This window comes from Apodemus sylvaticus, chromosome 10, assembly GCF_947179515.1.
Source record: "Apodemus sylvaticus chromosome 10, mApoSyl1.1, whole genome shotgun sequence".
Lineage (NCBI taxonomy): Eukaryota > Metazoa > Chordata > Mammalia > Rodentia > Muridae > Apodemus > Apodemus sylvaticus.
In genome coordinates, this window is record NC_067481.1 from 18363769 (window position 1) to 18378035 (window position 14267).

General features: G+C 47.7%; 1 protein-coding gene across 1 annotated transcript in view; it reads right to left on the reverse strand.

The window, feature by feature from the left end:
- Positions 1 to 13180, reverse strand: part of Itgb3 (integrin subunit beta 3) — a 57872-nt gene extending 44692 nt beyond the window's left edge. The window contains exons 1-2 of the mRNA XM_052197392.1: positions 13110 to 13180; positions 12758 to 12898 (exon numbers count right to left, since the gene is read on the reverse strand). Coding sequence (XP_052053352.1) covers positions 12758 to 12836 — 79 coding nt within the window. The 5' untranslated portion in view covers positions 12837 to 12898; positions 13110 to 13180. The remainder of the gene's footprint in view (positions 1 to 12757; positions 12899 to 13109) is intronic.
- Between the last annotated feature and the right edge of the window lie 1087 nt (positions 13181 to 14267).

Sequence of the window (14267 nt, forward strand, 5' to 3'; positions counted from 1 at the left end):
GGCAGCAAAGAGTGACTTTGGACATAAACACCATCAATGCTGACTAGAAAGAGAGAAAACCCAAGGGAAGATAGTTACAATGAAAAGCGGCATGGGTCCAGTCCAGTTCTTTTTTCTAGATTTATTGGTTTTGTGTGAGGGAGAATGAGAAAGGATGAACGGCGCATGCGCCTCAGTACAAGTGTGAGACAAAGGACTCCCTGGGAGAGGTTCCTTCTTTCTGCTGTGGAGGTCTTGAGGGTCAAACTCAGCCTTTCAGGCTTGGCGGCAAGAGCCTTCACCTTCCTGAGCCGTTTCAACAGCCAGCCCATGTTATTGTTCAAAACCCTTCCCAGTCTGTCCATCCATCCATTCACCCACTCTCAAATTAGCATTCCCTATGAGCCCTTCACTTACAGCCCCAACAGAAAGCCTTGCCAAATGTGAAATAAGAGGCAGCAGGCCCCTCCCAGGTACCAGCAGTCAGTGACCTCAGAGTGGGGGCTGAGCTGCTCCTTTAGGAAGTCCCTTACCCTATTCCCTTGATGTCTTAGTTTTTAATGAATCCCAGGTTGGTAGTGGAAGAACCAATGATTCCCCAGCAACCCCTCCAACCGAGTCCTGGAACGCAGTTGTTGAGAGTGGCTGACTCATCAGAGGTCTCTGAGCTGGGCCCGAGCTGATTCAAAGGCCTGCTAGTCCCAGCTGCCCCTCCCTTCTGGGCATGTGGGACTCCTCCAGCCCTGTTTCCAGTCATTCATAAAGCCTGGATTCCTTCTCGGCCTCTGTAGTCCAGAAGGGCTTACTGGAGAAGTGGGCGTCCTCACCAGAACGTCAGAGAGAACAATGGATGGCTCCCCAAACCCGTGTGAGCGAAGCCAAGCAAGGCTGACCAGGACTGTCATCGCTGTGACGATTAAGTGAACATTCACGACCGAGACAGCTGCAGACATAGTGTGTGATGAATGCTGGGGCCGGAGTTGTTTTAGTTGTTGCCTTTTTTATCCTTAGCTTCAAGCTATTTAGAGCAGACAAATGTTTTGCTATTTTTTTTTCAATTCCTTAAAGTCATTGTATAGGCCTGAAGCTAATTACGTACTAAAAAGAAGGTTAGAGGTGTAAGGGTGGGGCCCAAAACTATCAAGATGTGGTGAAAATCGAAAAAGAACAAGGGATGTGGGTTCAAAACCCAATCTAGGAATGGCGGGCGGCTGAGAGAAGACAGTCACTGGGAAAGACAGGCGGGGCCAGCCAAGAAGTTTGCCTGGAAAGTGGAAATACGAGGCTGTGGTTTGGCCTTTCAGCCTGGTTCACAGGACCAGAAACGAGATCAAGGGGGGGAAATAAAACAAAGGCAGAAAGGAAGCAAGCTGGAACCGGGGGAAGTCATAAGGCAATGGTGAGGGCTGTGTCAAGGACATGTCGTCCAGGGACACAGGATGTCAGGATGTAGGGGCAGTACCCTGATGGGGCCAGGGCCCTTTAGGACTTAGCTGGGGTGAGGATGGAGGGCGATCCGTGCTAATGAGCACAATGCAGATCTCTCCTGCTGCTGCCTGCCAGGGAAAATCCTGGCCTGGAGCCTCAGCCCTGGCCCTGAGCTTTAGCCACTTCCCACTTAGGTCCACTGGGTCACTGGGTGACCCAGGTGGTGCCTGATCTTCCATTGCAGTCCCTGGGTGGGTGTGTCAACAAACAAAATAGCTCATGCTAATGGCCCTATGCATGCAAACATGGCTTATTAAGAACAAGGTGCAAGAACATCTTTGGTTTTTATTTCTTTCTTAACGGTAGCTCAGTAGCTGAAGAAAGAGAGAGAGAGAGAAAGAAAGAGAGAGGTGAGCCTCATGAGAATACAAACCTCTGCCCTCAGGAGCAAACAGCTCCAAGAGTCATTGCTGCGTCAGAAGAGCGCTCAGACCACAGTGTCTCATCAAATCCAAGACCATGGTGCAGGAGTATCAGGTTCTGGGTTTTAAATTGTTTCTTAAGTGCATCCAAGCCAATTGAACGTGAAATTTAACAATACAAATTATGTGCGATTTGCTTCCATCAAGAGTAAATATTAAAATACATTATTGGTTGAATACGAGAGACAGACAGAGAGAGAGAGAGAGAGAGAGAGAGACTACTGTCTTAACCCCCAGTACCTATGAATGTGACCTTATTTGGTCATATAGATATAAATATGAGGTCATTAGTATGGACACTAAGATGACCAATACCCTTGTAAGAAGGGAAAACCCCACACGAAGACAGACAGACACAAAAGGCAAACACCAAGTGGCATCAGAGACAGAGGCTGGAGTGGCACCGCTGGATGCTAAGAAGAGACAAAGATGGGTTCTACCCAGAATCTCAGACATGCGTTTCTGATGTCCTAAGCCACCAGCTTATGGACTTGGTCTCAACAACTCAAAGAAATCAATTCTAAGTGGATTTGCATTTCCATAGCCATACGTGACATTGTTTTGATGGGCAGTGTGTCCTTAGGTACTTCTGTGAACTGGAACAACAACAACAAAAAGCCATCTTGGAAGGGAAACCTTGCCACGTTTCATCCGCCCATGAGTAAGATCAGAGAAGGCCCTTTAGCTTTATAGCTTTCCACCAGTATTTAGCAACGGTCCTAGCATTCACTCACTCATTCATTCATTCACTCAACAAGCATTCTGTGAGCATCTACCTGCACTCCTAGGCACTGGAGATAAATGGATGAACTAAACAAGACCCTGTTCCGGAAGGCGATAACAAAAATAATCATAGAAAAACAGAGAGAGGGAGAGGGAGGGGGAGGGGGAAGGAAGGGAAGGGGAAGGGAGAGGGAGAGGGAGAGGGAGAGGGAGAGAGAGAGAGAGAGAGAGAGAGAGAGAGAGAGAGAGAGAGAGAGAGAGAGAGAGAGAGCAAAAGCAGAGGCAAATGCTTCCAAACAAAGTAAGGCAATGGAACAGTGAATAAACTAGTCTAGCAGTGTCAGCTACAGACATTGGTCCACAAAGGTTCTTCTGGGAGGTTGACATTCTATAATGATGCTGTGGTGTGATAATGGGAAGCATTCACCAAAGAACAAAGAACAAAGTTGGATGGATGGACCTCCCCACGTTGAAGAAATAGCAGGAAGACAGAGGAAAGAAGGAGAGAAGCAGAGGAGAGACTGGAGAACTAGGAACCGGCACCCAGCTTGGAGCACAGTCTGCATCACACAGTAGGGATGCTGAAGGAATCGGAGCAGAAGCGAAGGGGAGATGCTCAGCCTGACCATCAAGGAAAATGGATCAGTTGGGATATTATTAAAAAACAATCCAGACAATAGGTGTCAACAGTTTGGACAATAGGTGTCAACAGTTTGGACTGAAAGGACAGCAGTGTAAATGGTGAGGTCAGACTCTAGATGCACTCTATTCCAAGGACTTGCTGATGGATTAGGCATGTGGAACTGAGGGGGGATTTGAACCTGAGCAAACGCACCCACTTTAGAAAACGCTCGTGTTACAGCGCTTCCAGGCCCCCTCCAGCCACTAGGCCCCTACCTTTATAAGTGAAGCCAGATCGAGTCTGGTTATCATCTAGGAAGCCAAGGATGAAGACTATAAAATCCCATCCTATGAACATTGTGATCTAAAGCTAACACTTAACCTTGGAGGGACAGAGTATGTGTGGAAGAGAAAGCAGTTAGTCCGAGAGGTCTGAAGTCCTGGCCATTCTGCAGACCATATGATCTCAGTGGCACCCACGCCTCCGCTGCTCTCTTTAAAACCCAGTCAACATGCCTACCCAAGATTTATCACTGCCCCGCAGTACTCAGCGGGCCACCCAGCCTTATCAGACAAGCTCTGCAAAGTCCAGACAGCTATTTTTATCCCCTCCCCACCAATCCAGCCTCCCAAATATGGGCATAATATTTACTGCATGAGGACTGGCCAAGGTAACATATGTGAAAGAGCCTTGTGGTGACTGTTCACTCAGTGATCTGTTTTCTTCCCCATTATCCTCCCTCTGGTTGCTCCCTGCACCCTGAATGCCCCTCTCTTCTCCTCCATCTCAGGGTCACAATAAGCAGGCCCTTTGTCTATGATGGAACGTAAGGAGGAAGTCACCCTTGCAAGAGACAGAAGCCCCCCGGGACCAGACCTCACCAGTCACTAAACTAGTCAGTGATTTGGGTGAGTCCTGCACTTCTTGGGAACTCCCTTTCAGCTTTTCTGCACTTGATCAGAGGGTCTTCAGGGTGCTCTTGGCTCCAAACGTATATTCTTTTAGAACCAGAAGGAGTCGACAAGGCCACTAATACGCTAGAAGGCGTAGATAGCATCCTTGGACCTGAAGTCGCTGGTATACAAGGGGACATTTCTTCCTCATGGCCTAAACTCTGGGTCAAATGCTGCATTTTAGAATTCTGGGAGATTTCATTCAGAGCAGCCTCACCCCCACCCCAACTGACTCATTCAGTGTACAGGAGAGACGTGCCTGTGCCACGTTCTGTTTCACACCCAGCTCCGTGGCGTCCTGGAGGTGACCTTGGCATCCGGCTTTGCCATTCTGGGGGCATCCCTCCCCAGCTCTCCCTGGCATGGTGCCAGGCGGATGTGGCATGAACAGTTCCATCACCCAATCTTGGTAAGAAGGCAGTTTGACAACATTTATTAAAATCAGAGACAGGAATAGTAGTACACAGAATACCAGCACCTTGGGGGTGGAGGCAGGGGGATCAGGAGGAGTTCAAGGATAGCCTCATTACAAAGTGAGTTCAAGACCTGCCTAGGTTAAATGAGACCGTGTCTGAAAAAATAAAATAAAAGAATAAAATCAGCCTCCTAAGCGCTGGGATTTAAGGTGTGGGTTACTAAGCCCAGCTGTGTTTAAAAACAGCAATTTTCAAGTAGAAGACACAGGGTTGAAAATTCTGGTCACCCTGTTATATATACCAAGGACTTATTATACATAGATCTTTTGGTTTTCCTTCTGTTTTGTGACGATCAGAGTTCAAGGTCAGCCTGGTCTATAGAATGAGTTCCAGGACAGCCAGGGTTACACACAGAGACCCTATCTCAAAAAAAAAAAGTAAAATTAAAAGTAAATAATCAGCTTAAATCTTTCACCAGAAATAAATGGTCTCTGTGTGCACTAATTCACGTGCTCTATAGCTTGGTTTAGCCATTTCCCAATGTTTACATTTCAAATTATGTCACACATCAAACACAGAATTTTTATTTGTGAATTAATGATAATAAAGGAAGAGAATGAAGAAAAACAAACTTTGATCCGACTATCCCCCATGGCCTTCTGGAATCACTCGGGGCAAAGTGTGCTCAGTTTTCAAGTGTAGAATTCCCAAGTCATAAGACTTGACACTCCCCAACCTCTGCTGAGATGCTCAAATACAGTCCTGACAAACACTTGGAGAAAGGGATTAATCTGGGAGAGTGAACACCAGAGTTTGTAACATCGGGAGAGCTCACACGCACGCCAGACTTTCTGCCTCTAAGAGTTTCATCAGCAAGAGGGTTGACTGCGGGGACTTATAAAGTGACTACTGGGCGTGCTTTGGCCAGCCTCCTGGAACTTTCTCCTAGTGCAATATTACAAGAACCTCAGGACTTCTCACTTCACAAAGAATCTTTGCATGGAGTTCCCAATCACTGAGAAATTAAAGAGAAGTTTCTCTAGTAAGAGATGAGAGAAAAAGAGAGTAACTAGAACCAAAAAAAAAAAAACCTAATCTGCCCCTTCACCTACTCCACAGCCTCTGAGAAACCAGGATGAAGGCCTACAGATATGGTCCTCCAGCAAATTGACATAAAAGCCCACAAAGCCATGACGTGACCTAAGTTCTTAACCACAGGCTTGCTGCTCTTTTTCTGAGAAATTTTTCTAAGGAAAAGGAAGTTGCATACAGTACAAGTTAAACTACAGGAAAAAAAAATGTCAACACACATGTGATAACTGTACTTATGGGGGAGATCTAAGAAAATACACCACCTTTCTGACTGTGAGCACTGTCAAAACTGGGACAAACTGGGAGCCAAACTGGGACAAATCAGACTTTCTGATGGTGAACGTGTCTGCACCTCACTCTTCCTCCCTGACCTGCCAGGGAAAGGAACAGCGGGAATGGCTGTGGTCTTCTGTAGAAATATGAAGTCTAAGAACTTGTTTTGCTTTGTTGGCTTTTCCAGGTTTTTGTTTGGTTTGGTTTTTCAGAGATGCTACCAAATACATGAGAAGCAGAATGGATCCAGGCATGCTGACCAGTCTTCTGACCTCAAGAGCGACATGTCCTATTAGACCACAAAACATCTGTGGCCCAGGAAGAAAGATCGTAAGAGCCAGATGTTGGGTGGGTCTAAAGTAAAACACTGGCGTGTTGATGTGGTGGGACAGCTCTACTCATTCCACGGCACCTCTGCTCCCTCCCCGCCCCATACATACACAAGATCATGCCAGTCAAAGTTCCAGCAGGGACAAGGGCTGGCTCAATGTCCCTGCTCCTAACTTAGCCACTGTTGACAACCGACGTTGCTGGAGAATGCAGAGTGGATTTTCTTGAAGGAAAGGTGGACCCCTCTCCAGTGAATGGTCCTACATCCATTAAGTATATGGGTGACACAAATGGGACACTGGGTTATAGAAAAAACAGAGAGAGAAAGAGAAAGAGTATATAAACTTGGAGGAATGGAATTGGGAGTCATTGGGGGAAGGAATGAGGGGAAAGTGATCATAATACACAATACCAAAATATATACCAAAATAAACAATAGACATATATTTGGAAATATCTGTTGCTTTTAGGACCAAGAATAATAATAAAAAAAAAGTAGGGAGTATTACAAAATCCTCAGTTCTTTCTGTTGTTTGTTTATTTTTCTTTTTAGAGCCTAGTTTCTCTGTGTAGCCCTGGCTGTCCTGTAACATGCTCTGCAGACCAGGTTGGCCTTGAACTCACAGCGATTTACCTGACTCTGCTTCCCTAGCACTGAGCTTAAAGGAGTGCACCACCCCTGGGCTCTCAATTCCATATCTAGCAGTAGGAACCTCTAATGGTTCAAATGTGTCTCTCCGATTGAACACTAGCGGAACCTCCGCGGTTTGGTGGAGGCACCTGCACTGCTTCCAGGGTGATACCTCACTGCAGTAGGAGAAGGACCCCAGTGAACTCTTGGAATTACTGACACAAGCAACAACTCGAATGGAAGTGCAACCCAAATGGGAGAAGCCAGACTTAAAAGGCTATGCACCGTGCTTTCTTCTCCATGACAGTCTATACAAACAGATCTATGGGGACAGGAGACAGAGCAGTGATTGCCAGGGACCAGATATGGGAAGAGATTTACAAAGAAGCTGGAGAGAACTCCTTGGAGTACTGAAAATATTCTCTATCTTCATTATGGCAGTGATAATTTGACCAAAATACATAGAATTGCACCCTGAGGATGCTAAATCCCATGTACATGAGCTATAATTCAATGATAAATGACACCCTTTTTTAAAGACTTCTTCATTTTCCTTTCTCTCTCTCTCTCTCTCTCTCTCTCTCTCTCTCTCTCTCTCTCTCTCTCTCTCTCTCTGTGTGTGTGTGTGTGTGTGTGTGTGTGTGTGTGTGTGTGTGTATACATTAGTTTATGTACAGCAGGTGCACCCAAGGACTGGAGTTACAGGTGGTTGGGAACTGTCTCCTGCCAGTGCTAAAAAGTGAACCCAGATCCTCTGAAAGAGTATGAAAGGTTCCCAAACACTGAGCCATCTCTCTAGACTAACCCTCCTTTTAAAAGATATAGCCTTTTATTTTATGTGTACAAGTATTTTGAGTGTATGTATGTATGTATGTATGTATGTATGTATGTATGCAGTGCCCAAGAAGGTTGAAAGAAAGTGTCAAGTTCTCTGAAATTGAAGTTATAGGCAATTGGGAGCCAACTATGTGGGTGCTGGGACCTGAACCCAGCTCCTCTGCAACATCAACAAGTGATCTTATCTGCTAGTCAGATCTCTAGCCCCCAATCCTAGCCCCTTAAAAGAAGCAAAAGTTTTCTGGAGACATGGTGTGCCTGAAGAGAAAGTAAGTTTTTATCATTATGCTACATAGTCTCAAGTTCCAATAAATTCTGGTAGTTTCCAAAGAAACGATGCCTTAGACAGCATTGTCTCCAGATCCTAGGTTCATATCCGCTAGTGGCCTGAGTTTGCAGTGGGCACATGACCCTTTCCACTTGGGAAGAAGAGAGAGGAGGAGATGGTGAGATACAGAAGGCCACTCTGTGGACAGCACAGAGGCTAAGGACAAGCCAAGTGGTTTATTCCTCAAGCTGCTCAGTCACACACACACACACACACACACACACACACACACCCTTGCCCAGTTAATTATCTGTCTGCTGATTCATGCCTTGTGGTTCCTGCGGGCATGCTTCCTGGCTGTTCCTGCCAACAAGGGCAGGAGCTTGCAGCTGGAGGGGATGATAAACAGAGAGCCAAGGAGGGGGGAGCTGCCAAGGAAGAGTTTGCATCTGGGAATTCTAGAGTCAAAGTCAGATCCCCCTCTCACTCCACTTCCTCCTTGTCCCATCAGAAGCTCTTCCAAGGGCACAAGTGCCACTTCTCACCTCTGCCCTCACACTCAAGAACTCGAAGGGAAGAACATAAAAGACTGCTCTAGTGACTCCTCCAAAGATAGGGAAAAAGGAGGCACTTCAGAGGATCCCCGGTGTTCTGTCATCCTCTGATCAGAGGGTGGACATCAGTGCACAGGCCCAAAGGGCCGGGGTGTGGTTTAGTAGTGAAGCGCATTTAGTGTGCCCAAAACCCTGGGTTCCATTCTCAGCAACACACACACACACACACACACACTCACACACAGACACACACTCATTTACACACACTCATACACACTCACATATCACATACATATTCATGCACACTCACATACATACACTCATACAGAGACACACACTCATTTACACACACTCATACACACTCACACATCACCCATATTCATGCACACTCACATACATATGCTCACACAGACACACACTCACATACATATACTCACACAGAGAAAGAGCGATACATACACACACTCACATACATATACTCACAGAGATACACACTCAGAGAGACACACACTCACACACAAAGAAATGCACATACTCACACAGACACAAACACACTCACACTCAGACACACTTTCACACAGAGACATACTCACATATACTCACATAGACATAGACACACTCCCACACAAACACACACACATACACAAAGACACTCTCACAAACACATATACTGTGGCTCTTTCTCTCTCTATGTCTCTGTCTGTCTCTCTCTCTCTCTCAACACACACACACAGAGAGAGAGAGAGAGAGTGCTCAGGTAGAACACTCAAGACTACAAACATGTAAATATTAGATTTCTTCAAGTAAAGAGACATCCCCTCTAGGCACCTTTTTATACCATTCCTTACACAGTTCTTTTGTTTCCTGTGTGCCAAGCACCAAGCACGGCGTTGAACAAAATGTCCACTTGCTGTCCGTGTGGAGGCTGAAGTTTTATGTATGGGTTCTATCTCCCTCTCTATGCAAAGTTGAGACTCAGAAAAAAAAATAAATGTGTGGACATCTTTCCTCCTGGGCCCTCTCTGTCGATTCCTGCAGGATCTGAAATATGCCAAGCTACCACAGAGGAATGGGCTGAATGAAGAAGCTGTGAGAGCTGAATTCTCAGCTGGGAGCCTGGACCACACTAATGCTCCAAGCAGCGACAGCTCTGGCTGCAGTCCATAGCAGACAGCGTAATGGCAACAGAATCCATCGTGCATGGAACACAGGAACCACCATGCACAGAACACAGGAACCACTGTTCACAGAAGACAGGAACCACCATGCATGGAACACAGGAACCACTATTCACAGAAGACAGGAACCACCATGCACGGAACACAAGAACCACTATTCACAGAAACCAGGAACCACCATGCATGGAACACAGGAACCACCATGCATGGAACACAGGAATCACCATACATGGAACACAGAAACCACCATGCATGGAACACAGGAATCACCATGCATGGAACACAGGAACCACCATGCATGGAAGACAGGAACCGCCATTCACAGAACACAGAAACCATCATGCATGGAACACAGGAATCGCCATGCACGGAACACAGAAACGACCATGCATGGAACACAGGAATCGCCATACATGGAACATTTCATTTGAGCCTTTGTCTCATTTAGTCTGCAAACAAGAGGCACTATTTTTCTCCACTTTTACAGCTGAAGAAACCCTACTAAGATATTAGGTAATTTGACAAGATCACATGGTCAATCAGGGGCAAATCAGAGGATCAAACCTCCATCCATCCCACCTCCTTAAATCCCAGGTGTCCCTTTCCTCAGCAAAAAGCCTTTCCTCCTGTCTCCAGGCCCCAAGGATTCCTGAAGAGAGCTTTAGTTGGACAGTTCCCAGAATACAGACTCTAGAGAACCAAGCACCTCATCATTGCTGACCTAGTTAGGTTAGAATACCCAGTGCAATACAAGGAAGTCTCGAAACAAAGTATTTAGATGATCCTAAAAAGATTCCTTTTGTAGCTGGGTGGTGGTGGCACAGGCCTTTAATCCCAGCACTTGGGAGGCAGAGGCAGGCAGAAGGCCAGCCTGGTCTACAGAGTGAGTTCCAGGACAGCCATGGCTACACAGAGAAACCCTGTCTCGAAAAAAACAATCCCCCCCCAAAAGATTCCTTTTGTAGATAGAAACTGAAAGTCAGGGTCTCCTCAGAGCAGAGTCTCCTCCCCCGACAGCCCTTCTGTGGCACCTCACTCCCACCCTGTTCTGTGTCCCCTCAACACTGTGTCCCCAAAGCCACCACACCACCTGCTTCTCCAGGGACCTAGTGATGTCTGCAACTATGCCAACACCGAGATGATGTGTGAGTATAACAGACACCTCTTTTACAGGATGCTCTAGAATCTTCTGTTCCTCAACAGGACTCTACACCTTCTCAGAGGGAGTATGAGGTTAGCTTAGCACAAGCCAACACCTCCCTAGATTATTCCAATTGCAACGAATCTGTGAACGGATGTCCTAAAGGATCCAGAGTTTGCTTGTTTGGTGTGTATACGCATGTGTGCCATGCACTTGTATATGCACACTCATGCACAGATGTCCCTGGGCAGAGACACAAAAACAACCTTGAGTGTCATCCCTCAGAATCACTTCTTTTGTTGACACAGGATCTCTTTCTATCCTGAGCTTCCCAAGTAGGCCAGGCTAGTTCACTTGTGAGCCCCAAGGATGCATCTGTCTCTGTCTCCCCCAATACTGGAATTACGAGCACACCACTACACCAAGCTTTTTTAATAGGTTCTAGGAACAGAATTCAGGTCTTTCTACTTTCCCAACCCAGCCTCCTCATTTCCCCCTCAAAACTCCAGGATTTTTAAAGCCAGGCTTAGGTACACCAGGGCAGTGTGATCCTATATGGAGCATTGCAAACCAAGGAGGGGTTCAGGAGAGGTGGGAAGAGAGTGAGAGACCAAAATAACAGATAATGATGATGATGATGATGATATGACACTCAGAAAATTTGAAAGTTATACATATAAACAAACCACAAAATGTTTTAAATATAATCTCAAAATAGTTGAAACAAACTGGAAGTTGCCTGACACGAAGAATACCAGCTACCTCTTGTGCAGCGTATCTGTCGTCTGTGAGTACACTCTCACGCTGTACTTAAGCATGGCCTGTCATTACATGCCAGTTAAAAAGTAAGGAGTAGAAATTTTTAAAAGGTCTTAAGCTCGTGAAAGTTAGCCTATCTGTTGGAAACATCGCCTTTCCTGGCGGATTTCCCCATTCCCCATCAACAGCTACCAGCAGCTGACAGAGACTTAATATCTCCAGGGCACAATGCTGGAGATCCTGGTTCCTCTTCTGTGGTTACAACGCTTGTTCGATGTAGGCTAAAGACCACAGTTTTTAATCTTTCACTTCAGCTCTCTGCAGCATATAAACCCCGAGAGGTGGTACATATCTATAATCCTAGCACTCATTAGTAGAGGCACAGGGGAGTCTGAAGTTCAAGGTCATCCTCGACTACACAGAGTGAAATATATGAGACCGTATCTGTGTGTGTGTGTGTGTGTGCACACGCGAGCGCGCGCGCGCCATTTGCAGGGTTTAACTTGCTCCAGCTGACCCGGAACCTCAGTTTCTCCACCTCTATCAACATCACCTCCGGCTCCCCTAGGGCTCTGAGGACTGGACAACTCCCCTTCCCTGCAGCGGTAGTGGGCCTGAAAGCAACCTATCCAGGCAGCTGCTGCTGTGGGTCACACGTAGGAGAAACAACTCCAGCCCCAAGGACCTCTGTGCTGACTCCCAGCACACAGTCAGGGAGCGCTGGGTGAGAGGTCGGTCCCAGAAGGGTCGGAGCCCGAATCCTGCTCCTCCTTAACCAGTGAAGCGGCCAGAAGAACAAACTCGAGGGGATAGACAGTGCTGCACTCAAGAGAAAGGGACAGCCCAGGGCACACCCACCCACCCAAGCAGGTGAGTGGCATCCTTCTGCCAGCGCACCGGGACGGCCCAGCGGAGCCCCATCTTGCCTCTGCTCCCCGGGCCAGACCAGGGTCTCCGCCACCAGTGATGCGCCCTCAAGGCCACGACCATGGGAGGAAGGATCCGCCCCCCCAACCCCCCCATCCCGCAGCTAAGCTACTCCGATCCAGCTCCCACTGTCCCACCGCAGTTCGCGCACCCGCCTCGCTCACCTCCGACGACGACAACGCCCGCCAGCGCCCCCAGCGCCAGCAGAGCGGCCCAGAGCTGTCCCGACCGCGGCGCTCGCATCCCGTCCGCTGCCCTTCACGCCGCTCGCACCACAGCGAGCCTGGAGCGGGTGGCTGCTTTTCCTGCCGCGGGAGGGGAGGGAAAAAGAGGGGAGGGGACGAGGTGGGTGGGACACAGCGGGGCGGGTCGATTGCTCGCACTCTCTCCCTCCCTCCCTCCCTCCGGCGCGCTCCTGGACCCTGCCTAAGGCTGAGTGTGATGGGGAAACTCTGCCTGCGCCTCTCTCCAGAACCTTCCCCAGCCCTCCGCCCACGAGGACCCGCTGGCGCTCACTAGAGGAGACCGCGCCCCCGGGGGGTCCTGTGTGCTGCATCTGGGACCCAGGTGTCTGCGCCTGGGTGCTCGGCTTAAAATAATAGTAGCCTTGGGTCACTTCCTGGACTCTGCTAGTCCCACCTCCGCAGAGACAACAACACTGCTATTTCACTTCTTTACTCCAGTTTCGTTCTTTCCCTCGGTCTCTCAAGGAGTTAACAGGCAGCTGTCACACGCATTCCATGCAGCTGCTTGGCAATACCACACCTGCAGCTTGTGTTCGGAAAGATGGATCCGTGCAGAGCCTCTGTCTAGAAATGCTTGCTTGCTATTAGCAGGTGTCTGAGAACCATTTCAGAACCGCCACTGTATTGCCTCCAAACTCAGATTCACTAGCTTTACGGTATTTTCCTCAGTGACTATTTGCCTGCTGTTTTTATCCCCATACTAGTTTCCTTGGGTCTTCCCCAGATGGGAAACTTCTAGAAATGCGAAAGGTGCAAAATGCTGGAGCCTGGGCTTCCTGATGCAAGAATGGTAGTGTTGTTAAAAAAAATAAATAAAGCTGGGCGGTGCTGGCGCACGCCTGTAATCCCAGCACTCTGGGAGGCAGAGGCAGGCGGATTTCTGAGTTCGAGACCAGCCTGGTCTACAGAGTGAGTTCCAAGACAGCCAGGGCTATACAGCGAAATCCTGTCTCGAAAAAAACCAAATCCAAAAAACCAAAAATAAATAAATAAATAAATAAATAAATAAATAAATAAATAAATAAATAAATAAAGCTAGGGCTGGCGATGTGGTGCAATTGGAAGAGAACTCACCTAGCAAGTACTGGGCTCCATCCCATCCCCAGAACCACAGAAAACAGGAAGTGATGGCCATAATTCCAGCGCTAAGGAGGCAGGAGGACCAGAAGTTCCAGGTAGATCTCCAGTGCATAGGGAGTTCAAAGCCAGCCTGGAGGGAGGGTGTGGAAAGAAGAGAGACCTGACACCTGGCCATGATCCATCACCCAGCCTTAGCCCAAGAGATTCTTGTCACTCCTAAATGTTCCATGCCTTTCCATCTGACCAACCTTCCTTCCTCTTTCCTTTTGGAAAATTCCACTTACTTTTCAAAACATCTGAAATGTCATCTCTTCCGCGCCATCTTGTCTGGTGTTGTTCCTCCTCCTGC